This window comes from Eptesicus fuscus, chromosome 5, assembly GCF_027574615.1.
Source record: "Eptesicus fuscus isolate TK198812 chromosome 5, DD_ASM_mEF_20220401, whole genome shotgun sequence".
Lineage (NCBI taxonomy): Eukaryota > Metazoa > Chordata > Mammalia > Chiroptera > Vespertilionidae > Eptesicus > Eptesicus fuscus.
In genome coordinates, this window is record NC_072477.1 from 32,898,672 (window position 1) to 32,918,253 (window position 19,582).

General features: G+C 37.3%; 1 protein-coding gene across 4 annotated transcripts in view; it reads right to left on the minus strand.

Moving 5' to 3' along the window:
• The window catches only part of MNAT1 (MNAT1 component of CDK activating kinase), a 196,194-nt gene that overhangs the window by 50,293 nt on the left and 126,319 nt on the right, over positions 1-19,582 (minus strand). Inside the window, exon 8 of one of the 4 annotated variants that reach the window (XM_054716012.1) lies at positions 18,934-18,985. The exons of the other annotated variants lie outside the window; for them this stretch is intronic. Within the exon in view, the coding sequence (XP_054571987.1) occupies positions 18,949-18,985 (37 nt within the window). The 3' untranslated portion in view covers positions 18,934-18,948. Of the gene's footprint in view, positions 1-18,933; positions 18,986-19,582 lie in introns of those variants that run through there. 4 annotated transcript variants of the gene reach the window in all.

The window sequence follows — 19,582 nt, forward strand, 5'->3', positions numbered from 1 at the left end:
AATGGACACCATCAAAAAATGAAAAGATAAACAACACTTAGGGAGAAAATACTGACAAGTTACATATCTAATAAAGAATTGGTATCTAGAACATATAAAGAACTCTTATAACTTAGTAAGACAAATGACCAAATTTTAAAGCAAGTAGAAGATCTGAATAAACATTCCACCAAAGATGATGTTAAACGGTTAATCAGAATATAAAAAGATGCTCAACATCATTAGTCATTAGAGAAGTACAAATTAAATCTGCAATGGGATACCACTTTCACTCACTAGAATGGTTATAATCAAAATGACAAGTAATACTATAATTGGACCATGCACACACCTGGACAAAAGGCAATAGCTTCTCAGAAATGTATTCTATTTTTGGAATTGAAAACATTTTGCAACTTTTCAAAAGCTAAACAGAAGCCCACCCATCTCTTCCTTTATCACATTTCTTTTAATGACAGGGAATAATAAAATTTACCAAATGGTTAAAGCATGTGCCCGTATTTTATGTCTAGGCTTAAGGTAGTATCCCAACTTGAGGGTCATTTCCAGAGGCAAATAAGGAAAAGGTCCCCTCAGGAAAGGAATTGTATCTCTGAAAGTAACAACATTAAAAGACTTGGTTCTCCTTTTGAATGTGTAAATCAACAACTCTTTATAGAAAGAACTGGAGGTTGGTGGGGGGGTGGTGTTCCTCAGCCCGGCCTGCACCCTCTCACAATCTGGGACCCCTTGGGGGATATCGGACATCCCTCTCACAATCCGGGACCGCTGGCTCCTAACTGCTCGCCTGCCTGCCTGATCACCCCTAACCGTTTGCCTGCTGCCTGTCACCCCTAGCCACTTGCCTGCCTGCCTGATCGCCCCTAACTGCTCACCTGCCTGCCTGATCGCCCTTAACTGCTCCTGCCTGCCTGATCGCCCCCAACTGCTCACCTGCCTGATCGCCCCTAACCACCTCTGCCTGCCTGCCTGATTGCCCCTAACCACCTCTACCTCAGCTCCCCGCTGCTGCGGCTTCATCCTGAATGATGTCCGGAAGGTCATTCAGCTGTCCGGTCTAATTAGCATATTATGCTTTTATTATTATAGATAAGGGTGATTCCTGAGATAATGAATTCACTTCATATCTGGAGAAGACCTTTTAAATGCTAAGGTTTCTAAACAGAGAGTGGGACCAAATAAACAGCATTGTGATTCAAGTCCCCAATCAAGACTGAAGCTGCATCAAAAGATCTCCATTGCTAAATTATTTCTGACTGAGCCTACTCTGACTTAGTGAACCAGAGGCCTTTACCTCTATGCTGGCATGTCTGTAATAACATGATACGTGTTCTTGAAAGATCTCACATTCTGCTAAATATATACATTAAAATTATGGGTAAAACTGAATTTAGAAAGTCCACACAACACCTATGCAAACTTCATAATCAGAGCACTAACAAAAACATTAACAATCCTCCCAAAAGTATTAGCATAGTTTATGCCAGTGTGGCTCAGTTGGTTAAGCATCCTCCCATGCACTGACAGGTCACCAGTTCGATTCCAGGGTTGTGGGCTCAATCCCCAGTAGGGGTCATGTAGAAGGCAGCCAAATGATGTTTCTTTCTCACATCGATGTTTCCTTCTCTCCCTTTCCCTTCCTCTTTCTTTAAAATCAATAAAAACATATTATTTTTTTAAAAGTTGGGTAAAGTCCAAATAAATAAAGTAAATGAGAATGAACATCCTGTATAGTACTTTATTCATTTTTCTATGACTTGCTGCACTCAGCTATGTTAATGTATCTGTATGTCTGAGTTCAGCTGCAATTACTCCATACTGTAACACATTTACATGCCGGGAAAGATCATTCAATCTGTGTCCCAGTTGTCAATTCTTCCTCACCCATTCCCTGGCTTGCTTTACACAAGACCTCCAATGTTGGACACCTGTCAGTGATCACATTTGTGGCGCTCTCTGAGATTATTTTTCTCTGTAGAGGTTTAGTACTTTGAGAGTAGAGGAAGGGGGTGCTGTTTGTCAGGATGGTCTTATAACACAACAGAGAGATTTAATATATTTCTATTTCTTAATTTTTGCATTTTTAATTGATTTTAGAGAGATGAAGAGAGAGAGAGAGAGAGAGATCTATTTGTTGTTCCAACCATATATGCATTGTTTTGGTTGATTCTTGTATGTGCCCTGATTGGGGATTAAACCCACAATCTTGGTGTATCGGGAAGACACTAACCAACTGAGCTGCCTGTCTAAGGCTTTTTTTTTTATTTTATGTTTTTATTGATTTCAGAGAGAGGAAGGGAGAGGGAGAGGAAGATAAAAACATCAATGATGAGAGAAAGATCGATCGGCTGCCCCCTACTGGGGACCGAGAGAGCAACCTGGGCATATGCCCTGACTGGGAATCGCACAGGTCACCTCTTAGTGCATGGGACAATGCTCAACCAACTGAACCACACTGGTCGGGCCAGGTCTTATCTCTTAATTTTAAAATTGGCTGAAAGAATATTTCATTTTTTTTCAAATTCAAAAACAATGTCTCTTGATTTAATTTTTCTTACTCAAGCTCTAGATAGAGAAAAAAATTCCCTACATTAATCTATATCACAGTTTTGCTGTGATAGAAGGAAACATGGAGTACATTTTTTTAAAAAACACAGGCACTGAATTTGAACAGGTCTTTAATGTTGACACAAATTTATTTATATATATTTTGGGTAAACTGTAAACTCTATGTCTATGTGACATACCAACACAGTAAAACAAGGCAAATATCTCACAATTATTTTTTAAAAGCTATTATTACTCTCCAGAAATTTAATTATGGTTACAAAGGTTGAAATAAATATTTTTAACTTAGAAAAATCTACTGATCAAACAAGTTTTCATCATTAAAAAGATGAAATTACTGAACCAAAAACAGAATTTTCTGTTTTACTTTTTAAATTTCTTCTGTCTCTTTTAAAGTGGTGGTCATTACATTTATTACTGTTCAGGTGTTTACCAGATGTTAAAAGTCATTTAGCCTCAGATGGGCCTTAAAAACATGTTTATCCTTCAATCCAGGGATTTTGCTAATAAAATAATTGGAAAATTACACCAAAAGTTAGCAACCATCTATTTATAAAAACCACAAACAAAAAGTGAGTTAAATGTCTAATATAGAACTGGTTAATGAAATACTTTAAGTGATACTATGGATAAATATGGAAAATTACAGTAAGTTAAAAGAAGTAACAAATTAATATATCATAAGTGTTTTTGTAAAATATACATTATATATGAAAATAGGATAAGGTCTAGGAGGCTATTTTCCAAGGCAATACCAGTAGTTCTCAAAGTGTATCCCCAATCAACATCAGTATCACTTGGGAACTTGTTCAAAATGAAAATTCTGGGGCCCCACTCCCATCTCACTGAATCAGAAACCCTGGAGGCAGGACCAAGCAATCTGTGTTTAAGTAAACTCCAAGTGATTCTGATGTATGACAAAGTTTAAGAACCATTACTCTAGATCCTTTATTGGGATCAAGATCCCATTGAAACTGATGAAAACTATTAATTTTCTCCCAAAAAAGAGTGCATTGAGAAAAATGCTCCATTTTACATATATTTCAAAGACAAGCATAAAGCAGAAGGTATCTACAGTAGTACAATACTATTCCCAAATATATCATATTCTATACTGAGCCCTAGGACTCTTACTTAACAATAAGTAACGCATACTTATCCTACCTAATAATAGACAAATATGCAAATTGACCGTACCTTCGCTATGCCCGCGATTGGCCAGGAGGCACGGGGGGGCGGGACTCGGGGTGGCTGGGGTGGCCAATTGGGCCGGCGGGATGCTGAGCTCGTGTCGCCAGCGGCGGCTCGAGCTCAGCGTCTGCGCCATGGCTGTGCTGTGGCACAGAAGGGGCCTCTGGGGCAGCGAGTTCACGTCCCACCGCGGACCATCAAAAGCAGGGGAGCTGGGTGCCTGTCCGCTCAGGCACCAGGCCTTTCAGAAGCCTCTGCCACGCAGGAGGCTTCTGAAAGGCCTGGTGCACCAGCGGACAGGCACCCAGCTCCCCCGTAAGCGAAAGCATGTAGGGGACCCTACACGTGCATGATTCAATCATGCACTGGGCCTCTAGTTATATATAAACTAGAAGCCCGATGCATGAAGATTCATACAAGAATGGGCCTTCCTTCCCCTGGCTGCTGGCAGCGCCTTCGCTCTGGCCAGAGCCACTGTTCCCCTCCAACCCAGAGCCGCCTTTCTGCCAGAGGCCCGGAGCAGCTGGGGTGGTGCGGAACGCCTGTGTCATCGCTGTGGCGACGACGCTCATCCCCAGCTGCTCAGTGCTTGTGCATGCAAATTAACCCACCATCTTTGTTGGGTTAATTTGCATACTCACTCCTGATTGGCTGGTGGGTGTCACGAAGGTACAGTCAATTAGCATGTTACTCTTTTATTAGGTAGACTGCCAAAATTAAATTGAGAAAAATGAAAGAACCAGAAAACTGTAAACCAACCCCTCAAATCTGGCACACCAATATTTCTTCTGATTTGTCTTCCAAGGCTCACACAAAATCTCCTATTTGGATTTAACTTTCCAAAATTCTGAACTTTATTAAGTTTATAGGTTGAACTAGTGGCCTTTGCAATGGAGAATTCTCACATGATCACTATTCCATTTGACTATCAACCTGTTCTTTCTGGCCTTAAGAGAAAAACTTTTTAGAGAAGTTAAAAAAAACACACACCTTTTTAAAATTCTGAACTGTGAATGTTTTAAAACAATGAGGCACCGAACTCACATACCCTAGGATTTAAGCAGTTCCCCGAATTCCTTTCAGCTTATAGTAAGAACTAATATCAAACTACAGAGACTTCAATGAGGAAAAAAGACTAAAAAATAAATAGGCATTTGGTAATTATCTCTTAATTTTATTTTTCCATATCAACTGCAGATTTCTGTAGTAACATATGCATCTCCTATGATAAGAAATTTGAATCATATAAAAACATTAGTTATTCTAAGAAAAATATTCAAATGCTTTTTTAAAAACACTGCATGCACACCTGCTATTCTCCTATCAATCCAAGCAGGAAACCATTTCTCCTCTACATCATGAGCAATAGAAAAGTACTTATTAAAACATTAATCACAGTCCATTATATTCTGACTCGCTGCCAAAAGTTCCCATTACATCACCGAAAATATCTATTAACCAAAACCTGCTTCTGACAAGTTACAGGAGTGTAGTGTTTAGAATTTAGTAATGTAAAAGTCAGTTTAAAAAGAACAGTTACACAATTGATTTTGCAGTGGCAGCAAAAATGATTCATTTTTTTCCGACATTTATTACCAAAAGGTTGATTTAACTGGTGTTTCTACTGTAAAATTATTATAAAATTATTTTAAATTTCACCTAACATTATTAAACACATTTACTATGAAAGTATTAAATACAGATGACTGGTTAAAGAATTTAAAAATGTACTGAATATACCACTGTACATAAAACTATATTGTCTTGTGTAAATATGGGCCTTGTTTAGAGCTATGTCTCACAGGAAATTGTAGCAAATGAAAACCATCCCCATTTTTCTACTCCCACTCTTTAGGATTTATGTTTTTACATTTAAAACCAGTTACACAGAGAAACAAAAAAAACATGGTAACATTACCTTCAAATCAAAATAATGACTACTTTGGGCATTCTTATCATGTTAAAATAATTGAAAATTATTAAAAGCAAAGCTTAAATATATTTTGATTCTGTACCAGCAGAACCAACTATCTGGTTTTTCATTGCTGGATTTTGTTTGAGGAGTAGTGACACTGGCTTCTTCCAAACCAGAAAGAAGGGGGTTGACATTTAGATAATAAAATGCTAAGAAAAAAAGGCATAGGTAATTATTTCCTGAAAGTAGAGACCACTTATGGCTTATTATGATTTTGCATATTAAAAAAAATAACTCAATAGTGAAACATGGGTAATTTTTCTTTTGTTTACTTATATTTTCAAAGATTTTATGTAATGAACATGTATTGCCTTTATAATGGGGAAAACTCAATGAACATATTTATTTAATAGAGGCTCTTAAGAAAGCTACATACATGTGACGCCAATAATTGGGGGAAACTCTTAGAAAAAGAAAGGCCTACTTGTCTTAACACATTGTATAGAGGGTGGAGCAAAAGCAGGTTTACAGTTGTTCATATGGGAAATAATACAATAATTAATAAATAATGCAAGAATAAACTGTTTTATGTACTCACAACTCGAAACTTACTTTTGCCCCACCCTGTATTATATTGCATCTTCTTTCAACTCTAAATTGTTATAATCTCTATTCTTTCTGAAAACAGGAGTGAACAACAGTTTCAAATAGCTTGTATAAAAGCTAATGTTTCTCATGCTAGATAATTTAATTGGTAAATTCATGGTAGAAGAATTAAGAGAAATTAAAAGCATGAATTATATGTTAGTTAATAAAGAGACAGAAAAAGAAAACAGACCTAGGTTAAGATCATAGAACATGATAACTACAAATTAGCAGGATTCTTTAACCCAAGAGCCAACATGTTTTAAATTTGAAAGGTTAAGAGAGTCACCAAGCTACCCATCTATATGTATAAAAGCCTAAGCCAGTGGTCGGCAAACTGCGGCTCGCGAGCCACATGCGGCTCTTTGGCCCCTTGAGTGTGGCTCTTCCACAAAATACCACGGCCTGGGCGAGTCTATTTTGAAGAAGTGGCATCAGAAGAAGTTTAAAAAATTTGGCTCTCAAAGGAAATTACAATCGTTGTACTTTTGATATTTGGCTCTGTTGACTAATGAGTTTGCCGACCACTGGCCTAAGCAACCATTCGACAGTTCGACCATTTGACCAGTAGCTATGATGCACAGTGACCACCAGGGGGAAGACGCTCAACACACAGGCATAGAAACATGGAATAAACTGATGAATCTCAGAGGGAAGTGGGGAGTGGGGAGGAAAGGAAGAGATTAACCGAAGATCTTAAATGCATACTAGAGGCCCAGTGCACAAAATTTGTGCACAGGTAGGGTCCCTAGGCCTGGCTGGCGATCAGGGCCGATCAGGGCCTTCCAGCTGCCGGCCAGGGCCTTCCTTCATTCCACACTGCCCCCTGGTGGTCAGCGCACATCATAGCGAGCGATCAAACTCCCGGTCTCCTGGTCAAACTCCCACGGGGACAATTTGCATATTAGCCTTTTATATAGATAGACTAGAGGCCTGCTGCATAGATTTGTGCACCAGTGGAGTACCCCAGCCTAGCCTTCAGGGATCAGGCCGAATTCATGAACCAGGCCTCCAACATCCCCCAAGGGGTCCCGGATTGCAAGAGGACACAGACCAGGCTGAGGGACTCCACCAGTGCAAGAATCTGTGCACCCAGCCTCTAATAATTTCCTAACAGCTCAATCTCCAGATTGTTTTTCTTTTTTTAAAGAACTTTAGTCTCTTTAAATGGAAATACAATTTCTATATATCTAAAGAAAATAAAGTTATCTCTACTTGCAAGTGGTTTTTAAGAGAACAAGAATCTTTTATTGCACACCTCCAAATAGTTATCAGAATCCTAGCCTGTGATTCCTGAGTTCTTGGCAAAAAAATTAAGAATTAGTGATTATAAACTTTACAGTACCTTCAATTGGCAGGCTAGCCAACATCTAATTAAAAGAGAGACTCTTCTTGCTGATGTCTTTAAAGACTCTCACTTCATGCAAGCATGAACATATTACCCCCAATGAGAATACAAATCTTTAAGTGATTAATTTCTGTTCTACATTTTATTACTAAAATCATTATTTACAAGATGAAACTGCCTCTAAAACATTTAACATTTTCCATTAAGCGTTTTTTACAACAATTATAAGCAAAAGATAAATGATGAAGACCTACAAGCATACTCATTTCACTTCTTCCTTATCTGTTTAAGCATTTAACAAGCATTCCTTGATTACTATTTATGTTATAGAACACTGGCTAGGAAATATTTCTGCTTGGTATGATATGTGTAAATTATGTATGTTGATATTTGGATAGAAAACAAACTACAGGGTATTATTATTCTTAATAGGCTTTTTGAAAATCATAACATTTAATGAAAATAGAGATTATAGAAATAGAAACAGTACCTAGGTTAAAAATAAAACAATTTTGAAAAAGAATCAAACTAATACAGATCACTCTAGGACATTCAAATGACCCATAATTAGACATAGTTTTTATATTAACCCTTTGCACTCGCTTGCTTTTTTCTCGATTCCTTTATTCTAATGCTAACCGTGTCGAGTCACACTCGACATCCGAGTGCAAAAGGTTAAAGTAACTTTGGCCTGCAAATGAAACTTAATAATGAGAAATTAGGATGAGATTATGATTATGAGAAATTATGAGATTATGATATCACAATGATAAAACAAACAAAACCAATAAATAAATTTAAGATGAAATTAAGCTTTAAAAATTCTTTAAAGTTCAATATCTATGGAGCTCACTACATATTAGCAATATTTCTTTTTTTAACATATTTTTTATTGATTTCAGAGAGGAAGAGAGAGATATAAACATCAATGATGAGAGAATCATTGGCCGGCTGCCTCCTGCACACCCCCTACTGGGGATCGAGCCCACAACCCGGGCATGTGCCCTTGATAGAATCGAACCTGGGACCCTTCAGTCCGCAGGCCGGCACTCTATCCACTGAGCCAAACCAGCCAGGGCCATATTTCCAGTAACAAATGTTAACTCCAATGGTAGCATTTGTCACTCAAATAACTAACATGTATGTAGTACTTACCATGTGTCAGGTATTATTCTAAGGGTATATTATTTAATAATTTTTAATGCTCATAACTATGAGATAAACACTAATATTATCTACACTTTGAAAATGAGGAATTTAAGACACAGAGACAGTAGTAAACTTCCCAGAGTATTAAAACTAGTTAATAAAAAACCCAATATTCAAGCCTAAGCAGACAAGCTCCAGAGTATGTTTTCTTAATCCCTACATTAAAAGGTTAATGTGATAGCCCTAACCGGTTTGGCTCAGTGGATAGACCGTCGGCCTGCGAACTGAAAGGTCCCAGGTTCGATTCCGGTCAAGGGCATGTACCTTGGTTGCAGGCACATCCCTGGTAGGAGGTGTGCAGGAGGCAGCTGATCGATGTTTCTCTCTCATTGATGTTTCTAACTCTCTATCCCTCTCCCTTCCTCTCTGTAAAAAATCAATAAAATATATTTTTTTTAAAAAGGTTAATGTGATAACTTTTAAATAGTTTGGTATTATTACATCTTATGTTTGATAAATTAACAGGAATAGATGACATTATTTCTATTGGTAATTTATCATCCTGGTGATATTCATTAATCACACTGATTTTTCATCAGGTGCAGGCAGTATATAATCCCAACTACTATAGGGCATGGCTTTAATCTAGTTCCTATTATTGGCCAATCAAAATTAGACTCATTCAACAAACGTCCACCTCTATGAACCCTTCCCTTGCCTCTAAAGCCAGATTTGACCTCTATCTCTAAAACCTTCTTTACTATTAAAACAATCACAATTAACATTTATTGAACTCTTCTGAGTATAAAAAGTACTATGCCCTAAGAAAAATAAATTAATTAATATAATCAAAATAATCCTGAAAGATATATTCTATTATCATCTCCATTTTACAAATAAGAAAAGTGAGGTTCAGAGAAGATAAGTTCTCATAGCAAAGGAACATGGCTTGGATTGAAGCCAGATATGTTTAATACTAAAATCTATGCTGTTTTACAGTATGCTTGGCACAGTGAGACTATGGGAACTATGTATCATATTGCATTATATCCTATTTATTTACACACCATAATAACCCTCGACTCTATATCAAGAATTCTTTGATGATCAAAACCATGTGTTATAAACATTCATTTTCTAAAAATAAATTGGACTTAATAAACACCTGATAAATAAATTGATGAATAAGCAGATGATTACTACAAAAGCTGCATATCTAATGAAAAAATATAGCACATTAGCAATTCCCAAACTTTTGGGCTTTATGATCTCTTTACACTCTTAAAAATTACTGAGGACTCCCAAAAAGCTTTTGTTTAGGTGGGTTATATCTACCTATATTTTCCATATTAAAAATTAAAGCTAAAAATTTGAAAAATATTTATTATAGTTGACCCTTGAAGAACACATGTTTGAACTACATGGATTCATTTATATGTGAATTTTTTCAATAAATATTATAAATGTATTTTCTGTTCCTTATGATTTCTTTTTTTGTTGTTGTTAATCCTTGCCTGAGGAGGATATGTTTCCATTGATTTTTTTTTTTTTTTTTAGGGAGATTAGAAGAGAGAGGAAAAGACAGAGAGAAACATTGATGTGAGAGAAACACATTGGTTGGTTGCCTCCTGCAGGAGCCCCAACCAGGGCCCGTGTGTGGAAGGAGCCTACAACCAAGGTACGTGCCCTTGACCAGAATGTAACCTGGGACCCTTTGGTCCAGAGGCCAATGCTCTATCCACTGAGCCAAACCAGCTTAGGCCCTTATGATTTTCTTAATAAAATGCTTTTCTAGCTTACTTTAGTGTAAGAATAGTTATGTAATACATTTAACATAAAAAATATGTTTTAATAGACTGTTTATATTATCAGTAAAGCTTCCGAGTCAATAGTAGGCTATTAATAGTTAAGTTTGGGGGGAGTCAAAAGTTATACACATACTTTCAACTGCACGAGGGAGAGGGGGTTAGTGCACCTAACTCCCACACTGTTCAAGAGTCAAGTATCATTTATTTAATAATAACAAGTAAAGCCCATTATATTTTTAACATAAATAACAAACCATGTTAACACTAGTCAAAAGGAAGTTGAAATAGCTATTTTAATATCAAAGTAATTAGATTTCACAGCAAAGAATATTACCAGAAATAAAGAGGATCGTTTTAGCCTTGGCGGTGGTTAGAGTGTCAACCCAAGCACTGAAGGATAGAGGGTTCAATTCCCAGGGTTGCAGGTTCCATCCCCAGCTCAATTGGGGCAGGTGCAAGAGCCAACCAATCAATGTCTCTCTCTCTCACATCTCCCCCACCAAAACACACACACATACATACACACACACACACACACACACACACACACACACTCTAAAATCAGTGACAAAAAATATCCTTGGGTAAGGATTAACAAATAAACAAAACAAACAAAAAAAGAGGATCATTTCATAGTGATAAAGAGCTGAAGAAATGAAGAGGCTGTGACAAGCCTAAAGTTTATAGTATTACTAATAAGAGAGCATTTGCAGATGACATGATTATTTATATGAGTCTACAAAAGATTATTAGAACTAACAAATGAATTTTGCAAAGTTGCAGGCTATAAGATCAATATACAAAATTTAACTATCTCCTCATTCCAGAAATAAGCAATCGTAAATAAAATATTTTTAAACCATTTACAATAATATTATATAAAATACTTAGGGATACATCTGATAAATTATATATAAAACCTGTACACTAAAACTATACATTGCTGAAAGAAATTAAAGAAGACCTAAATAAATTGGAAAATATACCTTGTTCAAGAATCAGAAGACTCTTTTTAAAACAGAACCAATTCTCTCCAAATCTATTGATTCAATAATCCCACTCAAAATGTTGGCAGATCTTAGGAAAGTCTGAGAAAGTGCCACAGCCAAGGAACCTAAAATTCTGAAAAATGGACACTAATCTAGTTATAGAAAGCATATGAGTAGTTTGTCGATGGAGGTCTGAGAGGTGTGAAGGAGAAATTAACAATTGACACTAGCAAACTTTTGGAACTGATGATATGTTCATTACCTTGATTGTGAAGATGTCATAATTGTATGTACACATACATCAAAGCTCGTCAAACCATGCATTTTAAATATGTGCCATTTATTGTAAAACGGTTTTAAAAAGAATAAAATTATTCTAAATTGCCATAATTAAATTACCATGTAGGTAATTTAGATTATGAGATCTTAGTAACCTTATTTTTACTATAGCTTGAAACATTATTGTTTTATCATCCTACTATTTCAATTATTCTCTACAATGCTTAAAAAAAACACTAAGAATAATAAGCAAAAGAATGACTAAATCACATGAAGAATGATATAATAGTTAAATAAATCAAAACTATATAATTCTGGGTTTTTTTTTTACTGCACTGCTCAAATTATTGCTTTTTTTTTGCATCATCTCTTAAGAGGCTATGACAATATCTTGGGTGAATTTTCTCAAAAATCAGTGAGTTACCAATATATTCTATATATTCTTAAGTGTACAATTCAATGATTTTTATTAAATTTATGGAGTTGTGCAACCAATTTTAGAACGTTTTCATCACCCAAAAACAGATCCCTGATGCCCATTGGCAGTCACTCGTGAATTTTTAAGGGCAGAAAGGAAATACTATATTCTCATCCAGTCTGTCATTAAACAGGATGGATTTCACTCCACAAAACATGAGACAAGAACTTGGACTAATTTTGCTAAAAGAACATGTCAACATTTTTTTTATGTTGTTTTTGTACCATAATTTACTTGCTATAGTTTTTAAGTGTATAAGTACTATAGGCAGGTAGGTGGGCTGCTAGAGGGGTAAATGAATGGGAATCCTCCACTGTTTTTGTGGTTTTTGGAGCGGAGCTGAAATAACTTTCAGAAGCCCTTAAGGGATTATGAGAGGTGATAGAAGATTTTATTGGCATAGAGTTACATCCCTTGGGTTGCAATGTCCCATTTCCCCCAAGCCAGTCCTGAAAAAGGGGCAGCTAGGAGTTTGGCAGAACCAGAAAGAGAGCCAGTGTCCAGAGTTTCTGTTGATGTTGCAGCCGTGGTGGTTCAAATTAGGCCAGATTAAAGTCTATCAGTCCATGTGTGGAGCCCAACATGGCCATGCAGCATGTGTGCACAGGGGAGCATTGGAGCACATGCATGCGCATATGTGTGTGTGTGAGAGAGAGAGAGAGAGAGAGAGAGAGAGAGAGAGAGAGAGAGAGAGCGCTCAATTCATTGTCTAGAAATTTAAATATTTATGCTTCGAGGTTGCAGTGGTCATGCCCATCCTGGCCAATTACTTGTTTCCCGGTATGACTGGCGGGCAGTCAGTCTCCCAAGTCACTTAGACCTTACTTGGCATGCGTCTAAATTGCCTTTGTCTAGTCCCTTCCTCCATAAATCAGTGGGGGACAAACTTGGAGTATTACATGTAGCTTTTTGTAAAAGCTGAATAAATGGTATGCCTATACTATTTGGTGTCTCCTTTAACTCCTTTTCTGTTAAATAATAACCAGGTTACTGCAACAGTATGAGGTACATATACATTGATGTGAGAGAGAAACACTGATCAGTTGCCTTCCAGAGGTGCCGTGACGGGGGACTGAACCCACAACCTAGGTATGTGCCCTGACTGGGAATGGAATCGGCAACCTTTTGGTGTACCAGACAACACTCCAACCAATTGAGCCTCCCAGCCAGGGCAACTAGGAAATCGTCTATAATCTATAATAATAAAAGTGTAATATGCTAATTGGACCAGATGAAGCCAGGGCTGCGAGGGAAACCCAGGTCCCAGGTGCCTGCCGGCGGCAGGGGGAAGGAAGGCCTATTCCGGCACAAATTTCATGCATTGGGCCTCTAGTAAAAAATAAAAGGCTAATATGCAAATCAACCAAATGGCAGAACGACCGGTCACTGTGACACGCACTGACCACCAGGGGGCAGATGCTCAATGCAGGAGCTGCCCCCTGGTGGTCAGTGCACTCCCACAGGGGGAGCACTGCTCAGCCAGAAGTTGGGGTCACAGCTGGCGAGCGCAGCGGCGGTGGCAGGAGCCTCTCCCACCTCCATGGCAGTGCTAAGAGTGTAATCCATCAGTCAGACATCTCCCCGAAGACTCCCAGACTGTGAGAGGGCACAGGCCGGGCTGAGGGACCTCCCCACCCCCCTGCCGAGTGCATGAATTTCGTGCACCAGGCCTCTAGTATCTTAATAATAAGGATGAGTTTGACAGTTTAATAAACATCTATTCACAATAAATTCCTGAAATTTTAATACTGTTCATATCTTTGTTTCTTTAGGATTAATTCTAGCAGTTTTCAGATGTCCTCCAGTTGAAAGTTTTAAACACAAGCTTTTGAGAACTTAAATTCTCCAAGAATTTAAGTTCTATTTCTTCACCTTTTCAATCACTGGGCTATCACTGTTTACTTCAAATCTACTCCTTAGCCCTGGCTTAGTATTAGAAGTCACTACCATCTTAACCAGGACTGCTGCAACTTTTCTTGCTTTCATCCTACCATCAATTCTCCTATAACAGATAATTCTAAGTTAAATAATACATCCAAGTCCAAAATTCTCCTATGACTTCCCATCAAAGTAAAAGCCCAAGTCTTGACCATTATCTAAAAAATTGGACATGATTTAATTGTGCTCAACCTGCCTCCTACATAAAAACCTGCTACCCCTCTGACCTCCTTTTCTGTCATTTCCCAATTCACTCTGCTTCTAACATTGGTCTGCTTTCTCTTCCTCACACACTCCCACCTCAGGGCCTTTGCACTTAACAGTTCCTTCTGACTGCCCCTGTGATATCACATGATTAGCTTCTTTGCTTAATTAATTTCGGTTCAAATATCATCCTACAAAAGATTCCACCACTACCTTTACAAAAACAGCACTCTACTGCAATCACTATATTTCCCTTTATACTGCTGTATTTGTCTTCAAAGTACTAATTACTATCTAACAGATTCATTCATGTATTTTTATTGTTGGTTTCACCCCAGTAGAATGTAAACTTAATGACAGCAGGTGTTTATTTTCTCTGTTTTGGCTCATTGCTATTTTCTCAGCAGCTAGAAGAAAAGAAACTGGCACAGGAAGTGCCTGATAATCATATGAATAACAAAAGTAAAGGAAGTGCTAAATACCAATTGTTTTCTCAATTAACATGAGGTAAATACTATGAGATTTCATTTCCCAATATATACTGAAATACAGGGGCTAATGAATTTTATAGTGATTTGGAAAGAATTGACTAAATTCCAATAACAAACTGAACTTGCTTTTTTAGGGTCCTAAAAAATGTGAATTAAAACTATATTTCATGATAATAATTTGGTTTATTTGGTGCTGCTTTTCTTTCTGAGCTTAATTTTGGAAAATATATACTTTTTTAAATTAATATTGTGATTTAATACTCTTAAAGTCCTTACTACGAAAGACTATTCTGGAATCAGCTGCATAATTACATTTCCTTAGTGACCTTGTAATCTCGTGAGCATTTACTCTAGACTAAACAGCCTCATTCAGCTGCCCTGTGTCTGACTGTCGATGAAAGAAGCTTGTTTGACAACTGCTTGAAGCAGAAACATAATTTTTTCCATGATTGCATAAAAAAGATGTAAAACTTACCAGACTAGAGCCAAACTGAAACTTTAAGCAAGAAGTTCGTGTTAGATGTGTGAGTTGATTTCTAATTCAAATGAAAAAAAAAAAAGATACTAAAGACATTCTGCTGTCATGGCCAGTAAAAAAGAGTTAATTTAGTAATACTCTCATAATTAAAACAAAGTATAATATATGTTATATATTATAAACACACAAAAATGCAATCATTTTTGTGATTTTTGTATTTTTCCATGTTCTATGATTTTTCTAAAACTGAGATCTAAATTTAATTGGACAGCATCAAAACAAAACAAGCATAAAACAAAGCAAACACCTTTTCTTCATTCTTAGGCAACCCATTATAATTAGTCAACAGGTAAAGACCTTGACCAAAAAAACAGAAATGTCTTCAATATGAGTAAACAAACAAACAAAAAACATCACTTAACAGTCAACATGATACTTAGTGATGAAATACTCAAAGCATTCACACACACTCAAAATCAGAAACAAAAAAACGGCAATTACCAGAATTATATAACACCAGATCAAAAAGCTCTAGCCAAATGTAATAAAAATATGAAACTGAACTCAGAGATAAGGCATTTAAAGAAAAAAATTCATTTTTACAGATGACTGACTTTCAAATAAAACTTCAGATATTCACCTAATAGAACAATTAAAATTATTAGAGCTCAGTAAAGCAGCTTGACACAAAATAAAAGTATATTGAAGCAAGAACCAGTTAGAAAACATAATGAAAATTTTGTAACAACATCACAAGCAGCAGCTGGCGTCAGCGTGTCCCAAACCTATCCCAAGACCTGGCACTAGAACCATCCTGCCTTGCCTCACACCTGAGCTTCACCTGGGCACTTCCTAGCCCAATACAAATAGCAGACATCTACTGATCGCTCTGTAGCTCCTTTCGGGTGGCCCCAGGCAGTGGCTGACTTTGCACTTCTGGGGAGACTCCACAGCCAGTGCACCCAATGGACAGCTTCAGACCATGCCAGATTACAACTCCACACATCCACAAGCGACATACTCAAGGGGCAGACTCAGTGAGCACCAAAGCCCCACTAAAGCAAGTCCTACTTCACAGGGGTGTTTCCTGCACAGCAGCGCTTCCACTATAGTCACAGCTGGTCTTCACAGCCAATTGGCCTGGAGGTCAATTCCTCCCAGTGATGCCAACAGCAATCAAGGCTCAACTACAAGACTGCAAACAGCCCACACAGGGGCACACCTAGTGTGCCTAGCTCAGGTGACTGGGGAGGCTGAGGCACTGAGCCTTACAAGACACCCACTACACAAGGCCACTCTACCAATTTCAGGAGACATAGCAGCTCTTCTTAATACATAGAAACAAATACATGGAAGCAGCCAAAATGAGGAGACAAAGAAAATGTCACAAATGAAAGAAATGGAAGCAAGCAAACTACTAGATACAGAGCTCAAAACAATAATTACTAGGTTGTTCAAGGATCTTAATGAGAGCTTCAAGGGACTTAGTTAGACTTGCAAGGATCTTAGTGAGAATTTCAAAGATATGAAAAAGGACCAGCCAGAAATGAAGGATACACTAACTGAAATGAAGAATAATTTATAGGGAATCAAGAATAATTTACAGAGTAGAGGATGCTGAGAATCAAATCAGCAATTTGGAATATGAGGAAACAAAAATATACCCAATCAGAAGAGAAAAAAAAAAAGAATCCAAAAATATGAAGATAGTATAAGGAGGCCCTGGGACAACTTCAAGTGTACCAACATTTGCATCATGGGGGTGCCAGAAGGAGAAGAGAGACAGCAAGATATTGAAAACCTATTTGAAGAAATGACAGAAAAATTCCCCCACCTGGTGAAAGAAATAGACTTCCAAGCCCAGGAAACCCAGAGAGTCCCAAACAAGAGGAACCCAAAGAAGCCCACACCACGTCACATCATAATCAAAATGCCAAGGGTTAAAGACAGAGAATCTTAAAAGCAGCAAAGAAAAGCATAGGGGGAAGAGGAGGAGGAAGAAGAGGAGGAGGAAGAGGAGGAGGAAGAAGAAAAATATAAAAAATATGAACAATAAAATGGCAATAAATACATATCTATCAACAATTGAATCTAAATCAAAATATGTGAACAGGGAATTTAATGAACAAATAAACTGATGAATAAAATAGAATCAGAGACACAGAAACATGGAACAGACTGAGAACTCTGAGAGGGAAGGGGGTGGGGGTGGGGGTGGGAAGAGATTAACCAAAGATCTTATATGCATATATGCCTTACCCATAGACACAGATAATAGGGTGGTGAAGGCCTGGGGCGGGGTGAGAACCAGGTGGAGGGGAGCAATAGGGGAAGAATGGGGGACATCTGTAATACTTTCAACAATAAAGATTTTTTGAAAAAGATAACTGAAAAATATACATCCTGCTTAAAGATTATATTTTATCTTATAAAACAAGTTTTTCCTTATTTCTATAATATGCTCACAAATGAACAGCTCATGTTAAATAAAGCACATATCTATTTAAAACAGTAGTGATAGCTGATTAAATAATTTTGAAATTGATGAATGAAGTTGATATATGCTTATAACTTATATCAGTTAAGGGAATAATTCTTCTTTGGGTGGAAGGTAGTAAAATATTCACTAGAAAGCCAGTTGATGATTACAAAGACAGTCTCACAGTGCCAATCAATGAGACTTTACTAACCACTAAAGTCATAGTCTGGGGAATTTCAATTAGCAGTTAAGTTTTCCCAATGCTTGCTCCCACTGGCACAGAATTAATAAAACATGTTTATATATTGCCTTCAGCAAATCCGAAAAGTACTGCCAGTGCAATCTTAACTATAACTATATATTCATAATACCCTCCTGAATGAGAGATTCTCATTTAGTCTTCATCTACTGCTCAAGTTTAACTAACTTTAGGAAAGATCTCAGTAAAAACCACCTAAAACCTCATAGCAATATATGTTTGATTTCATCCTTTATCAAAGTTATACATGAGGACAAAAACAGTTTTTAGGAGGCATTCTCCCAAGACCTTATGTCACCCACTCCCAAAATTATATAATTAAAACTATTTTGAAAGTAATTGCATCCAGGGTTTTGCACCAACTAAAGTGAAAGTACAAGTGTACTATTCTTAACTTCACGCCATAAAGATTTCAGAGCAGATATAAGAAAATGGAAATGAGGTAGTTAATTTTTTTTCTATTTGCCTCTAAAGAAATTAAACTTGTCCTCTCTGTAGAATAACATAATATAAAATGGAATAGAAAAAGAAAGAGGATAGAAGCTAGAGGGGGAGAACCTGCTGTAAAGGGATAACTGGGGCTTATTAGATACAATCTCTAGCAAAGATGTGGACCAACTCTTGGGACAGGTATGTAACAATTACACCTTTAGTCAACTGAAGTTAATATTCCTTGTACCTTAAGAGCAGCACCTTTGAGGATACCAAATCATTCTCTGAAAAGTCATTTCATAGGGCAACTTCTCCAGTCTCTCTATAAATATTTCTGAAAATTATAATAGATAAATTATAGTATATATTCTTACATCTAGAATAAGAAGAAAAAAGTAAGAAAGCCTATGGCTTCAAATAATATTGCTTTTTAAAATCTAATCTGGCAAACTCAGCTTATTATTTGGAGTATTTAGAGCCCGTGCTATCCAATATGATAGCCACAAGCCATATGTGTTTATTTAAATCATATTGAATTCTGAACTGCATCCAGCATGGCCAGGGGTGAACCTGAAGAGGGGCAGTGAAGGATTAAAGAAAACAGATAAGAGAATACAGTTGGGACCAGGTGGATCACTGTGCCTAGATGAGGAAACAGTGACACAGCCTGTAAGCCGAAGCTTTATTTCATAGTCAGATCACACAAAGCAAAACAAGGGCAAGATGTTTACAATGTTTTTGCAAATTTCAAATCTGCTTCTTTCCTGTTGTTGTCATCTCTGAACTCTATCAAGCCTTGTTTTGGCAGCACTTGCTGCACCCCTCACAGCCCACATTCCTCAGCTACCTAGGACTGCAGGGTCGGACTACTAGTATAAGGTCAAGCTTACATACATCCATAGCCTTTGGATATAACCATGCTGGGAGGGCT